At 34.5% G+C, this 16,854-nt stretch overlaps 1 protein-coding gene across 2 annotated transcripts in view; it reads left to right on the plus strand.

Moving 5' to 3' along the window:
• LOC125681929 (upstream stimulatory factor 2-like) overlaps window positions 1-14,195 on the plus strand; it is a 20,503-nt gene extending 6,308 nt beyond the window's left edge. Inside the window, exons 2-9 of one of the 2 annotated variants that reach the window (XM_048922213.2) lie at window positions 404-453; window positions 729-824; window positions 3,655-3,746; window positions 3,958-4,132; window positions 4,399-4,431; window positions 5,760-5,897; window positions 9,192-9,292; window positions 10,183-14,195. In XM_048922213.2, the coding sequence (XP_048778170.1) occupies window positions 404-453; window positions 729-824; window positions 3,655-3,746; window positions 3,958-4,132; window positions 4,399-4,431; window positions 5,760-5,897; window positions 9,192-9,292; window positions 10,183-10,401 (904 nt within the window). In that variant the 3' untranslated portion in view covers window positions 10,402-14,195. The remainder of the gene's footprint in view (window positions 1-403; window positions 454-728; window positions 825-3,654; window positions 3,747-3,957; window positions 4,133-4,398; window positions 4,432-5,759; window positions 5,898-9,191; window positions 9,293-10,182) is intronic. The other variant, XM_048922214.2, reaches the window with a different exon arrangement.
• Window positions 14,196-16,854: the final 2,659 nt, after the last annotated feature.

Genomic DNA, 16,854 nt, shown 5'->3' on the forward strand with positions numbered 1-16,854 from the left:
CAGCCTTTTGATATATTTATTTTCTCTCTCTCTCTCTCTCTCTCTCTCTCTCTCTCTCTCTCTCTCTCTCTCATTAAACCTTTTTTCTGTAAATTGAAGATTGATGCATATGCCACTTGTGTTGATATTAGAGAATAGAAGAAAATAAAGAAATTTTATTTAAAAAAAGAAAAGAAGAAGTGTAGATCTCTGTGTTAGTCAATGGAAATATGTATGTATCACTTGCATAATAGAAGAGTTTATTCACAGGGAAAATAAATGATATGAATGCTTATTGCTATCTAGATGAAATGTAGGGGACATATATTATTTGCTCAGAATACCCCAGGTGTTTGTGTATAGTGGTTATTTCTGCATCCATTGATATTTACCTTACTTAAAAACCACCTTTTTTCTTCTACAGCCATGATGACACCAAAGATTCCACTGGTTCTGATGATGTACAGCTAACTGGTAAGTGTGTCTTTGAAGGCAACCAGTTAAAGAAGTTAAAGAAAGCTGTTATGGAAAAAGCTGGATACTACTGTTTACCAGTACCAGTTATACAAGAAAAAACCCCACTGTAGCTATTTCTGTGTGAATCATTGTAGATTTTATATGAGTATGCTTAATAAGTCTACAGAAAAGTTTAACTGACTCTTGATATGAAATATCTAAGTATGCTTTTGTTTACTGTCAGTGTGATAGTACATTTAAGAGATTTTTCATCACCTGATATTTGATTTTAGGAGATGGAGAGGAAGGGATTGGAACAGTACAGAATGTAGCACCATCTCAAATCACCTTAGATCCCAATCTTCAGTATCAGTTCAGAACTGATACAGGTGAGTTATTACAGAATAATGTCTTATCCAGGGCTCGAAATTAACATATGTCCGTCAGTCTGTGACTGGCTAAAATTCTGGCGGACTGACTGACATTTGTTTTAGTCAGTCTGATGGGACTGGTTAATTTTCTAAAGCATCATTTTGGAAAATATACTTAATATGAAATTTCATACACATTTGGCATGCTTCGATCTGTTTAATCAACCGGACGAATCTGATTCGTAGATATAAATTCCACATTTAAGTGTTACAATATTGTCTAAGGCATAATGAGTTAAATTTCATTTTAATGATATCAACAAAATATATTTGATTATTTCTGGAAAACTCTGTTGGACTGGTATTTAAAATTATACCCCATCAGTCCGGCTGGACTGGTGACATAAAAAGTTAGCTTCAAGCCCTGTTATCCTGATTACATAGGAAACAAGCTATCTTAAAGTAGGGGTCTAGTAGCGTGACGTCATGTCCGGATCGAACTCTGGTATTGGTTCACGTACTATTATTAGTGATGGGCAATCGGACCTAAAACAACAATCGATTATCGGCAATAATCGGACACATGTACTCGATTAATAATCGATTATAATCGGAATTGGCATTTAAGTGTTTTCCCCTCAAATTAGATGTAACAGAATCATTAAATGTATGGAAACAACATTTGAATTCTTCTTTGTTTCATTTATTCACTGGTATATAAATCAGAATTCCAATATATCAAGTAATGGAATTTATCTATAATATCAATGTATCAAAGATATCAGAGATAGACTCCTTTATTTTGACTGTCGAATGTCATTGTTGTTACCGTCCTTCATATCTCCCGCCATTTTCTTTGCTTATTTTTGATCGGGTTTGACATACAGAAAATAAAAATTGAACAAAGTTTAAGTGATTTCCGGATTTTATTTGGTCAACAATGTCGGCGACTCTTATTTTGTAATCGATTAGTAGCATCGTGGGTCTCTGAACGACCGACAATCGATCATCGGCGACAATCGTTTCATCACTAACTATTATTATCAAACATATTTTTACATTTACCTGTATGTTTTTTAATTTAGTAAAATGAATACAATAACACTCAATCACTTATATTTGAGTAGACTATGGCTCCAATCTTCTTTCCATTTTTTGTCATCTAATTCACACATAAAACCAGAGGTACATATTTGTTTAATTGATATACAGGGGTATTACATGTTAAAATTATCTGTAAATTAAAAAAAATTCATGATATGCGATAATGCACTTGTGGAATTAAATAAAACAACTCTGCACTTGTTATATATTTGTTATCTTGTTATATATTTGTTATCTTCTATTATGTGAAAATCATCTTCAAAATGACTATTTTGGCCAAAAAATGTAAATATAAATTGAGATGCTGTGAAAATATTATGCTGAGAAAGGGCAGATTTTTAAAATGTATTTTAACAAGCATTCATATATGAACATAATATGTGAGTTTGAATGAAAAATCACAAGTCAAATTTTTTAAATATTCATATTAGTGGTGTTACAGTGCCGTATTTTTGACTGCCGAGGGCCTGTATTGAGTTCAATTTTGTACCACCATTATTAAAAAACATGAAATTGTGTTAAAATTTCACTTTTAATTATTTAGTTAAACATATTTATTTCATATTTGAGGAAAAAAATTGCAGCATCATACCTCCAACAAAATTTTATGGACATATTCTAGGACTTCTTCAATGAATTTTGATATTGCCGTTTGACAAATGGGGGTGCACGTAATAAAAATACCATAATTTACTCATTATACTGACAACCCCCCATTTTTTTGTTTTTATCATACCCTCAAATGAACAATCTAAGTATTTAAACTCAAATTTTTGAGAAATCACAAGTAGGTCCAGGACTAGGGACCTACCTTAAGATATTTGAAATTAGCTTGCAAGTATTTTCATTTAGTATAGATTCATTTGTTCCAACAGTGACCCCTAGAGCCAGGATGAATTGTAATGTGTATTTTTTTGTCAGCTGTAAAATTCTTTCGAGTCACTGATATAGAGTGGTCAGGATGTTCATAAAATCATTCTATATTAAGTTCTGTGATAGATGTGTCATTGAAGGTAAAGGCAGACTGATAATTATACCCCCCGCAACAAGTTGTGGGGGGGGTATACTGGAATCGGGTTGTCCGTCTGTCCGTCCGTCCGTCTGTAGACGCAATGGTTTCCGGACTCTAAAGCATTATCCTTTCCACCTACCGTCACCATATCATACATATGGACTACCCATGGGATGAAGATGTTCCCTATCGATTTTGGGGTCAAAAGGTCAAAGGTCAAGCACACTGGACATCGAAGTAGCAATATGGTTTCCGGGCTCTAAAGCGTTATCCTTTCCACCTACAGTCACCATATCATACATATGGACTACCCATGGGATGAAGATGTTCCCTATTGATTTTGGGGTCAAAAGGTCAAAGGTCAAGTGCACTGGACATTGAAGTAGCAATATGGTTTCCGGGCTCTAAAGCGTTATCCTTTCCACCTACATTCACCATATCATACATATGGACTACCCATGGGATGAAGATGTTCCCTATTGATTTTGGGGTCAAAACGTCAAAGGTCACGCGCACTGGACATCGAAGTAGCAATATGGTTCGGTTTGTCATGCCATTTGTTTTTTACACTCAGAAAAGAGGTAGTTTATACCTATTACCAACATCCTTTGGGAGATTGGGATAAGCGGGGGGTATTCTTAGTGAGCATTGCTCACAGTACCTCTTGTTCAATGCTAGTTTTATTCTTTGCTATAAACAGAATTTTCATTTAGTGATGTTATTTGCATGTAGGTCAGGTAACCTATAGAGTGGTCCAGGTAACAGGTGATGGTACCGAGTCTGCTCAGGTGGTTGCCACCAATGCCTTCCAACCAGGTGCTCAAGTAAGTCCATGTCTGTAGGGGTAGTCTTGACCAAATACTACACTTTGTTAGAATTTTTTCAAATTAAAAGTAACCATTTAAACATACATTATGCAACCAAAACAAAATACTGAGAGGTATTTAAAATCACTAAGTGTATTCGCAAGTAAAATGGTTTGCTTAATCTAAAAATCCATTAATATTTAAAGAGATGTGATTCTTTGTTTGATAGGCAGTTATCCAAAGTCCATTTAGCAATGGCGGCAGTCCTACCCCAGACACTCAAGGCACCGAAACAAGGTTCACTTATTTTCCAACAACAGTTGTAACAAATGCAGACCAGGTCACATCACAAGGCGATGTCACTGCCACCAATGCTGCACTGGGCCAAGTCACAGCAACAGGGGGTGAGAATTATCTCCCTTACTTACACATACCAGAATAGTTAGAGTGTAGAACATGCTCTAACTCTGAAGATTACGTAACAATGAATAAACAGAAACCATAACATGTGACAATGAATTCAGAAATTTATGCTTTATGTGACCCAACTAAGAATAGAGATCAAAATGTGTAGTAAGTTTTGCTTATTTCTAATACAGCAGAGAAAGCCTTGAATACAGCTTTCTAAAAATTTAATGATATTTTTTGATGTGTTCATTACATATTGCAGGTGCTTGGGCAGGCGATACAGCAATCCAGCAAGGTAATTACTCCTAACATCATTTTGATACTCCCTGCAAACAGAGTTGGAGGGGGCATATTAGAATCACCGTCTGTGCCTCTGTCTGTGCATTATTGGTCGGTAGATTTTCCAATTCATTTATTCCAAGAATTTATGGAAATGTATAACATGTAAACCTATGCACTTATTATTAAACCCCCGCCAACAAAGTTTGGGGGGGGGGGTATATTGGAATAAGCATGTCCGTGTGTCTGTAGACATGATTTTGTCCGTTCATGTTCTAAGAAGATGGTGCATGGATTTTCCTGAAAATTTGTACACTCATTACTCATTGGATAATTTTTCTTCAATTTACAGACTTTTTTTCTACATATGGACTTCAAGTCATTTTTTTAAACTAAAAAGAATTTATCTTCAAAATTCTTAAAGAGATTTGATATAAACATTGTAAACACATTGTTCTTAAACTGAAGTTATACATTTCTTATTTTGAATTAAAATATTTAAAGTATTAGAAAGTTTTGCTAATTTCTATTTTCTGTAAAGGGCTCTTTGTCTGAAAAAAATATTTCAAAAACAAATTAAAAGGCTTTCACATGCATTTCTGATTAAAGGAAAATAATATTTATGTACCTTACATTTTGATTTATTGTGAATGTCAAGGTCGTACTATTACTTAATAGGAAAACATTGTAGACAGGAAGCAGACTGAATATTGCAGCTAGGTACATTTGATCACCATGAACATAGATGAAAGGAAAATGTCTATCATTTTTCAAGGTCAAGGTGGTAGCAACAGTTAATAGGTAAACCATGTAGGCAGAATGCAGACTGAACTATTGGGGCTAGGACTGGTCAAACTTGGTACACTTACACCTTATGCCAAGTGAAAATTATTTTTAATATTATATAGAGAGTACATGATTTGTCTGTTTTTACTATCTAAAGAGAGCATGTCACACCCTGATGACTGCTGATATGACCTTAAGCCAACTTCTACAAATCATGGTGTGAAAAATACACCCTATATTAACTTTTCATGGGTGTTTTATGTACCATTGGCAGTACTCTTGTTACTTGCTACTACCAGGAACTTTCAAAATATACTAACTCTAAAACAGACCTGTTAATATACACTCCTAATTGTTTTTGTGCAAACAAGATAGGATGCAAGTGAATTGTATCTGAAATGGCAACAAAATTGTATTTTATTGAGAAACATCATGTTTGACCTTTTAAATAAAATAAAGTTATTCATATTATTCTAGACACAGTTCTAATTGGATTCTGAATAAATTTATGATCATGAAAAAGAGTAGTACATGTTTATGAATTATCTCATTTTAAAGGTCAGTTCTACGTGATGATGTCCCCTCAAGAGGTTCTACAGGGTCAGAGAAACATTGCCCCACGGACAGGGTTTTCCCCCAAAGTGGAGGGGGTCAGAACCGGAAGGGATGACAGGCGAAGAGCTACACACAATGAAGGTAAGAAAAAACATATGTAATCTTAACTGCATGGTAACATTTTTATCCCCCTTCACTTTTTAAAAAAAAAAGAGGAGGTACATTGGTTTGCACCTGTTGGTCGTAGACCCATGTGTTGTTAATTCAATATTTTACAAATTTTAAACTTAGTATACTTGTGGACCTCAATGGCTAGATGATGCGTAATGATTTTGAGGTCACAAGGTAAAAGGTCAGGGGTCAAACTACTCCGGATATAAAAAATAGATTGTTGGCTCAATGCTATTTAAGATGGAAACCAAAGTATCACAGAGATAAGGACGGAAAGACAGACTCAAATTAACATCTTGATCGAAGTAAGTGGTATCTCCTTTAGAAGGATCCCCCCCCCCAGTTCATCCCATGTGGGGGATTTAAGTAGTACTGTCTTTCCATCCTTATTTCTGTCAATCGGATCACGTTCAGTCTTTTCCGTAACCGGAGGGAATACTCAGACGTGAATGAGCGCAAAGATTGCATCAAATCGATGCATTTATTCACTGGAAGCACACATGTGGATTAGGTTAAATTGGCATCATAGATACATTTGTGTACACATAGTAACCAACTCTGATGGCATCTATCTACATGTGATTTTTATTTGCGGTTACAGAAATAGCCGAGTAGTTATGGTTAACTTTCGTTTTCAAGATGATATCTTGAATAGCGTTCGACCGTTTCATACCCTAATGAAACATCATTTGAAGGGTAGGAAAAAGGAGGACCCCTATTGTTATACCCCCCGAACAAAGTTCCGGGGGGTATATAGGAATCACTCTGTCTGTCTGTGCAGATTCGTGTCTGGGCCATAACTTCTTTGTTCTTTGACAAAGGGATATCATATTTGACACATGAGTGTATCACCATGAGACGATGTGTCATGTTCCTTCATGACCTCCATATGACCTTGACCTCACAGTCAAAATTAAAGGTTTTTACAATGGATTCGTGTCAGGGCCATGACTTCTTTGTTCTTTGACATAGGCATACCATATTTGACACATGAGTATATCACCATGAGACGATGTGTCGGGTACCTTCGTGACCTCTATATGACCTTGAACTTTGACCTCAAGGTCAAAATTGATTATAGGGTTTTGACATAGTCATACCATAAGACATGGGTGTATCACCATGAGACTTTGTGTCATATACATTCATGACCTCTTTATGACCTTGACCTTTGATCTTAAGGTCAAAATTATAGGTTTATACCATGGATTTGTGTTCGGACTATATCTTCCATTTTCTTTTACAAAGGCATACCATATTTTTACACTCGGAAAGAGGTAATTTATACCTATTAACAACACCCTTTGGGATATTGGGGTAAGGGGGGGGGGGGGAATCTTAGTGAGCATTGCTCACAGTACCTCTTGTTTTTGTTGTTTTTTAGAGTCAAAGTAACCAGTTCACTTACTTTAGAAAAATGTTTTTAAATGGTATTTCAAATACTGTTTGAGAATTAGCAATGAAACATCACTTATAGTATATAAACTAACTTAAATTCTATGTATGACATATTTTATAGCATGACTAACATTTTATGTATGACAGTTTAACTGGTCCATAGAATTAGCTGAAAAACTGAAAACACCAGGCAATCACCGAAAACACCCCCACCCCCCAAGTGCCCAAAACACCAATGTATCATCAAAAAACATTCATTAGGTGTTAGTTCATATAGTTATTCCTACTTTGACAGAAACCCACTGTCATTCGAACTTCTTATAGATAAAAGAAATGCGACCAACTGTGGGTTTGCGACGATGCTAGAGTTTCATTTATACTGATAGAATATTGAATGATTTTAATATGGCTAATATTATCACCATAAAGATGCTCCACATACTATTTATAGCAACTTATCGTGATCTATTTCAATCGCAATGATTTTAATCTTAGGGTAACAATGAAATGTTTTTCTCATCTTCAAGTTCTGGTTACTATGTGAATAAATTTTGATGACATTACCGTCTGTTTGGCCAACATGCCCAGTGCTAAGATGTGTAATCTGAAATCCAAGATGCAACAAAAATTACTCAGAAATCATTAAAATTTCTATCAATAGAACTGAAACTTTGGGAATATGTGCATATAAGTATGAACTAACACCCTGGTGTTTTGGTGTTTTAACAAATTTCATGGACACCACAGTTTAACTAAGTTTTTATACACTCATCACAGATGGGATGTATTATGGTATGGCATATCCGTCTGTCTGGACCTTCTAGGCAAAATACAAAAGGTCATAGGTCAGGGTCATAGTATCACTTAGTAGGAAAACCTTGTTGACAGGATACAGACTGAACCAATAAGATTTAAGATCTTACAACTTGGTACATTTGATCACCATGATGAGATGAAGATGCCTATTGTTTTTTCAAGGTCAAAGATCAAGGTCGTAGGATCACTTGGTAGAAAAACTTTGTATACAAGATAGACGAAACCGTAAGGTCTAGGATCTTACAAATTGGTACATTTGATCACCATGAAGATGTCTATTGTGTCTTTGTGTGACTTATGTGTTTCAAGGTCAGAGGTCAAGGTTGTAGTATTACTTGGTAGGAAAACCTTGTTGTCAGGATACAGACTGAACCTGCACTCCAAGATCTTACAACTTGGTGTATTTGGTCACTTATTGTTTTTCAAGGTCAAGGTCGTAGTATCAGTTGATTGGAAAATCTTGAAGACAGAATACAGATCAAATTATTGGGGCTAGGACTGTCAAACTTGTGACACATACTCCTCATGCCAAGTGGAGGATAACTTTTTTTCTCAAAGGTCAAGGTCATAGTATTTCTTAGTGGGAAAACCTTGTAGTCAGGATACAGGCCAAACTGTTGGGGTTCGAACCGTCAAATTTGGTACAAATACAACTTATGCCAAGGGAAGGATGCCTTCTGTTCCTCAAGGTCAAGGTTGTAGTGTCACTTAGTAGAAAAACCTTGTGTTTGTTATGGATATAGATATTGCCTTGAAATTTAGTCATGAGTTTCCTCTGGTAGGAGTACAAGTTCAGTTTCCATTTCAGCTGGACTAATAGTAGGTCAAATAGTTTTTTGGACTTTTTCTCATCAATGGATACATGTATTGTGTTGAAGGTAAAACGGGCATATGTTGCACCGTTTGCGGTACTCTTGTTAGGTATGGCATCAGTGTTATAGTATGACTTGAGTTCTAAGAATGACATCAGTTCTTTAGTGTGGCTAAAGTTCATAGTACATGTATGACTACGGGTTTGTTTAATTGTAATTATTATTTTGTTCCCAACAGTGGAAAGAAGACGAAGAGACAAGATAAATAACTGGATTGTACAGCTGTCTAAAGTCATCCCCGACTGTTCACAGGAACACACCAAACAGGGACAGGTAAAAGTCAGTCTCATTCTTATACTACAGCAAATTCAAGTAGGGTTGGACACCGGTACTCGGTATCGATACTATACAGAGGATTTGTTTCAAATTACCGGTAAAATACTGTTTCATTTCATTCAGGGATCAATATTAGTAATTATATATCAGTGAATCTATAACCGTCCTTCGAAGTTTTAATCCATTCCTTGCATTTCTATTTAATATTTAAGTTGATTCAATGAAAACTCAAATATGCTTTTCAAGGTTTTGCTAATCGACATCATCGTGCATCATATGATACCTCTGCCTGATATTTCAGTTATTCAATGAATAAAGGTAAAGAATGAAATATAATGTTCACCTTTTCACCTAATCATACGGCTTCAAAATGCAGACTTGACATGTGATTTTATGCCATATATTCTACATGTACAGCAAACGAAATTTGATGAATTGAAAACCAAGCAAACTCTCTCAAACAATTCAAGAGAAGCATTCTACTCAAAAATTGTTCGCACCACCCTCGGAATTTTCCAGCTAATGGGGTGAACTAAATAAAATCCACACTATATTAATTACATGGTTATTTCATTCATTTTTTTTTTACCTGATTATAACTAGCTGTTATTTGTTTCTAACTCTTTGTTCTTATTTAAAATAGGTTTTAAAAATCCAAACCAAAAAAAACAAAGTGTAAAGTTATCTATTCATAACCTACCATATGTATCAGTTATTTCTTGATTATAGATCAAAGTATCGTTAAGAAGTACATGTACTGTATCATTTCAAAAGAATCGGTATGGTATCGAATCGTTTCGTCCTAAATGGTATCCAACCCTATATACAAATCATGTCATTTATCTCAACAATTCCATGTGGCACTAGTAACAGTTACCTCCCTTTGTTTGCAGAGTAAAGGAGGAATTTTATCAAAAGCATGTGATTATATAACTGAGCTGAAGACTGCAAATATGAGAATGAGTGATTCTTTGAAGGAAACGGAGAGACTTTCTGTTGATTTGGAATTATTACGACAACAGTGTGAGGAGTTAAAGAGTGAGAATTCGATTCTGCGAGCTCAGCTTCAATCACACGGTCTCATGCCAGACATTCCCGGCTCCAACTCCTAACTAGTGCTTCTCTAACGTTTTCTGGAATAGGATCTTACATTTCTTTATTGTTCTCGCTCTTCACAGAATCCAGTCATGCATTAGACAGTTCAAATTTATAACTAGTCTTAATCTAGCATTTAAGCTAGACTTATTTAACACGCATGCAGTCTGTATTATTTTTGTCACCGAGTATGAAAAGAACCATTTTTTAATGATTTCAAAGAAATCTTACAAATGAAGTGGTTTTGCTCTCAGATTACATTCTATATTTACATCCACAGAAAAATTACCTGTAGTAGTCAGTCTGCCCGTCAATTCCAATATTTATCTGTATCCAGTGGCACTCTTAAGTATCCACAGGAACTACCGCACATCTACAGCTGAATTGTTCTCTCTGTGAGGTGACCAAGTCGTGATATTTTCGTCATGTATACAATTACTTATCAACTCCATGCCCTTAAGGTATTCCATGTATAATGAAAGGATAATGAACAATTTTGAAGGATTTAGATCAACATAAATGTTTATTGTTAAATAATGATGAAAGTGAAGCAAATGAAATTCACATGAATGGTAAATGATTAGAAGCTGACCTTTTTGAACTTAAAACTTTTTGGAAGAGTTGTCTGTCCTTTGTAAAAATAAGAAAAATATAATTTTCTGATAATGTGTGTGGTCGATGATTAATTTTATTTCATATTTTCACTAAGAGAAAGTGTTTGTAACTTTCTACCAAGAGACTTGTATGAAAATATAATTTCTTTTTAAAATATTGTAATAAAACATGCTTTCCCCATATACTTCAATGTTAAATTCTAGATGAAATAAATCAAGCAGTAAACAAAATTTTGAAAATTCCTATGGTGGATTATTTTCATTTGATGAACCTTTCAAAATTATACCATGATTACAAAAATTCCACCATCCATTTATTAGATATGAAATATGGCCATTATACATTGAATACCTTAAGTACGTGTAGGGCCGCAAATGTGTAAAACTGGATATTGTTGATGAAAGCAAGCCAGTCTGAAAATTGTATAACCATGGTACTCATTCTAAAGAATTGGAGTTCAGATTTTGTACAATGTACTCATTTTGAAGAAGTCATTAGTACTGATTTTGACCATTTTGTACAATGTACTGATTCTAAGACTCGTGTACTTTATAATTAGCATACGGGGAGTATGCTTAAACCACATCAGCAATTATAATCAGAGAATCATCTCCTTATGCCATGTGTGTTTGTCATAACTTCGTTCTGGTGACATGTTTGATATCATACATATTTGTGTTAATGCCAGGTATTTTCAAGTTGTTATTGTACCACTGTCTTTGTGGAATTCCTTTATAACTATATCAGTGCTATATGTACCGGTACATTAGGGTTTGGGGGATACTGTCAATGCTCTACGGAGAAGAATGCATGTTGGGGGTAAAATCATTACAACCAAGTTTTTGCGTCATCAACCTATGTAAAATGTTAACATCATGTTATGCTCCTGTCTTTTGATTCTGTAAACTTTCACAGCTGCACAATGGAAGATAAGAATTTGAGATTTGACCTTGACAATCAGTAACATGCCAGCTATTGGGGTTATGAACACAGTTAATTTTCCTGTAAATGTATTGACATCTTTTCATGTGCTGAAAATTTGTTAAGTTATTTGTTGTTTTTTACCAAGCATTTTTTTTTTGCTGTGAAAATCAAGAAGTGGTTTCTTAAAGTGAAAGATTCACTTTATGATATTGTCTCTGCTCGCACGACGTTGCTTCTGAATATTGATGTCCTGATTAATTGAAATTATATTTTTGTGCTTCTTTCTTTTCTTTACACATGTGCAATGTGAAACAGAAAGAAGTGTCTTGTGTAAGTTCTATGATAGAGTCAGATGTTAAATGTTTTAATTATATGAGTGACTTGTGTACAATGCAATATTTAATGCACATCGCAATTGATGCATGTTGATGTGTATGAAATAGATCTAAGATTTATTTGCCATATTTTGTTTTGATACTTTCAGTAAAGAGTAAAATTGAATTGTACTTTCTTATTATAGAAATATTGATCAGAAAGTCATCTTATGTTGGCGATGTACTTTCTCAAACAATAAATCACCCCACCCACCCAAACCCCTCACCCCTGTCAGATTCTGGTTTGGGGGGGGGGGGGGTGCAGTCTCTATAGAATTTACACATTTAATATTATATTCTTTTACAAAATTGAACAACACCCACAGACTGTCATCACACAAATCAATCACTTTGAGAAGGTTCATGTTGTCAACTATGGTTCAGTATTTTGAATGTGTAAGTCACAAATGTTGTGATACATTGATTTTTTATTATTATTATGTTTAATGCATCTCTGCTTGCCTGGGCTGGCTATCAGCTTCTCTTCTCTGAAACTGTTAATCATGCTGTATAAATATTAAAAAAGTGTCTTATACTAATTGAAATTATGGAGGCCTGATACACAAACTGAAAATAATTTTGTTTTGTCTGTTAATTAACCCTTTTCTTACATACCATGAAAATGCAACTAATTTGAAAATGGGTATCCATGCTTTAGGGGTATTTTTTGTGAGAGAGAAATATCTTTTCTTATCCCCCGCAACTAAAGTTAAAAGAATCAGCATGCCTGTGGACATGAATTTGTTCGTACATATTCCAAGAGACTAGCATACGTAGATTGTTCTGAAAATTTGTATGTGTACTCTTTTGATATCCACCATAGAAAAAAGTACACTTTATTATTGCATCATGATCTCATACAGAGGCTACTGCGTAAGTTTAGGAGAGGGTAAACTGACATGATGTCTGTTTATCTGCCTGTAGACATAATTTTATCCAGACATATTCTCGACTTCTGAAATTTCTACACTATTGCATCATGATTATTGATAGATATTGAAATCAAACAAATTTCTTGGAACTTGTATTCAAGTGAAACATGAATACTGTTGAAACATTCATCTTTCTGGTCTTCAGCTGTACAACATTTCAAGTATGCTCCAATATGGACGATTCCGTGGAGCTATTGGTCCCATTCAGTCAGGTCTAGTTAAATTCCGATTTCTCAATTAAGATGGATTACTACACCGAAATTTTATTTGATGGCATGTTAAAAGTACCTCATGTGAAGTATTTCACCATCAAAAGAGTGATACAAGCTCTCAATTATTTAATAGAATTTTTTGGGTATATTTTTCAGAATAATGAAAATAAACAAGATTTTAAAATCCACCTTAAAAGGATTTGGAATAGGGTCAAAGGTTCCAACAGCATTCAAACACAGTACGGCAAGATTAGCATATAATAATTATTCTTCACCATCAATCCACATCACTATGGGGGATTTAAATATAATAATCATTCCTTACCATCAATCCACATCACTATGAGGTCATTCCTCGCCATCAATACACATCACTACCAGGGATTTAACTAATTGGAAGAAAACTTTTTTTCCCCAGTGTATCAAGCGCCATTATTCAGTACATATTGAGTATAATGTCCACGATTTGTCAGATTTGTTTGTTAAAGCTTTGTGCTCTCTGAAGAGTTTGTAAGAAAAGCAACAGTTCCATCAAACTGTAAATTTTTTGTAAGAAAATGATCTAGATATATGCAGCCAGTTATGATTGAAAATGGCATGTTTCAATTAAAAATCAAATATGCATCTCATTGTAACGGAATAGTGTCTGACATAGACGGGATTTGTTTTGTACTTTTGTCACTGTATTGTTATTGTGTTTATGTACAATGAATAATTTAAGAAACTTTTTAAAAAATAAAACATTTTAAATGATTATGAAGTTTTGAAACTTGTTTAAATGTGCTGATAGACGAGAAGTTTAAATGGAATGCTGGCTTCAATGAATGGTTAAATTCTGAGAAGTTTAAATGGCATGCTGCCTTCAATGAATGGTTAAATTCTGAGAAGTTTAAATGGCATGCTGGCCTCAATGAATGGTTAAATTCTGAGAAGTTTAAATGGCATGCTGGCTTCAATGAATGGTTAAATTCTGAGAAGTTTAAATGGCATGCTGGCTTCAATGAATGGTTAAATTCTGAGAAGTTTAAATGGCATGCTGGCTTCAATGAATGGTTAAATTCTGAGAAGTTTAAATGGAATTCTGGCTTCATTGAATGGATATATTCTGAGAAGTTTAAATGGAATGCTGGCTTTAATGAATGGTTAAATTCTGAGAAATTTAAATGGAATGCTGGCTTCAATGAATGAATAAATTCTTAGAAGTTTAAATGGAATGCTGGCTGCAATGTGTGGTTAAATTCTTAGAAGTTTAAATGGAATGCTGGCTTCAATGAATGGTTAAATTCTGAGAAGTTTAAATGGCATGCTGGCTTCAATGAATGGTTAAATTCTGAGAAGTTTAAATGGAATTCTGGCTTCATTGAATGGTTAAATTCTGAGAAGTTTAAATGGCATGCTGGCTTCAATGAATGGTTAAATTCTGAGAAGTTTAAATGGAATGCTGGCTGATTTGTGTCGTCAAATTCTTAGAAGTTTAAATGGAATGCTGGCTGCAATGAATGGATAAATTCCGAGTTTAAATGGAATGCTGGCTGCAATGTGTGGTTAAATTCTTAGAAGTTTAAATGGAATGCTGGCTGCAATGTGTGGTTAAATTCATAGAAGTTTAAATGGAATGCTGGCTGCAATGAATGGTTAAATTCTTTGCAAGCCATCATTACTAGTGGAAAGTTACAGGAAACAGGGGAGGCAAACTCACTCTTCTCTCTGTTATATCCCTCATATCTCTATTTTTCTCCCCACATACCCAGACTGCTATTCTTTTTGCGAGTAAGACCTTAATCCATTCAAGAATATAAATGTTTGCTCAGATTGAAAATTTTCTAAAATGAATGGAAAACTTAAAATACTCTCTATGGGGAAACCCAGTCCATTTTAATTCTGACGGTTTTACCAATTCAAACTGGAGTGAAAATATATTTCAATCTGAGTACATGTGTTCAATACATAATTTGCTTTAGATATCTTTACAACTGTAAGGATAGGCATTTCCTTATGAATGCGCTGCAGTGTCAAATGATATATGCTATTATAAATACAAAGCCAGACTGTAATTCGAACCTGAATCTCTATTCAGGTGTTATCTGGCCGCTAGCAATTGAACCTGGCTGACCACTACAGATAAATTTGATTAAGCACCAGGGTATACAATGTGAAGCTAAAACTAAACATGAACACACTTGTAATGAAGATGTACTTTCCTTCATAATTACATTACTTATGTCTGTTTATATCCAGATATATTTAAATCTGGCACATTTTACATTACAGCTACTTTACAGAACTGAGTGCTTGACTTGGGCTAAGAGGTGGGGGGGGGGGGGGGGGGGGGGGGGGTTAAGCAATATAGGAGTACAAGATGTAGAATCCATTCCAATTAAAGGATATTATAATGCCAAATACATCTCAAGATTAAACTCTTAATAGCAAAATGTTAGTTGAACAGAATGTCTCAAACAGGTTGCTTCAACTTTGACAATGAACTCCTACCCTATAAATTCAATGCACCTATCAAAATTTAATGACACGTTTTATTTTTCACCGAATTCAGCAATCTTGATATTTGGTACAAATTGCAGCAAAAAATTCAAAGTTTGGGTCAGACATTATGATGATTCCATTGATTATATCATTAATGAATAATAATTTTATGATGTTGAAATTATCACTGCAAAATCCAGTTGTTTACATTATATACTCATCAGACAATGATCCTTAAAGATTTTGGGATGATCAGGTCAAGTATAATGGACATTGATGTAGTATTAAAACAATTTCCCTTTTCATCAAGTCTCCACATTTCATGGGATGTGAATTAACCTTGTAAATTTTGGGGTCAAAGGGTCAGGTAATTATGGATAGGGACATATTGGGAAACAGTTTTGTGACCTTTAAGCAATTTTTCCTTGAATTTGAAATGCACAAACCTCTTGCAGACTTTTCATGGGATGAAGATCGAAGACCCTTATTGACATCAGATGTCAAAGGTCCAGAAAACTTGACTCAGAGGTAGGAAAATGATGTCTGGGTTACAATTAGTACAGTGTAGTTTCCCCGTTTCACAAAACTGAAAGAAGCCTGTTTCATCTTCTAACATCATCCACCACCTTGATCTCTGCCACATTTCAACAATCTGTCCAATTTTAATATCTTCCCCATTTCAATAATCTGTCCCATTTCTATAATCTCTGCCCCATTTCAATGATCTCTGCCCCATTTAAATCTGAGGATCAGTCCAATTAGGACTGTTGTAGTTTTTTATATACCAAAAAAGATACCCATATTGTACAAAATTTGGGATATAATCAAAATAAAACTGTTATTAAAAAAAATTGTATTTCAATTACTCAGGGGAAGGCAAACAATTTTGTTTTAAAGTTTTGCGCTTTAATAAAATAAACACAACAAAATTC

Source organism: Ostrea edulis, chromosome 2 (genome assembly GCF_947568905.1).
Source record: "Ostrea edulis chromosome 2, xbOstEdul1.1, whole genome shotgun sequence".
In the NCBI taxonomy this organism is placed as follows: Eukaryota; Metazoa; Mollusca; class Bivalvia; order Ostreida; family Ostreidae; genus Ostrea; species Ostrea edulis.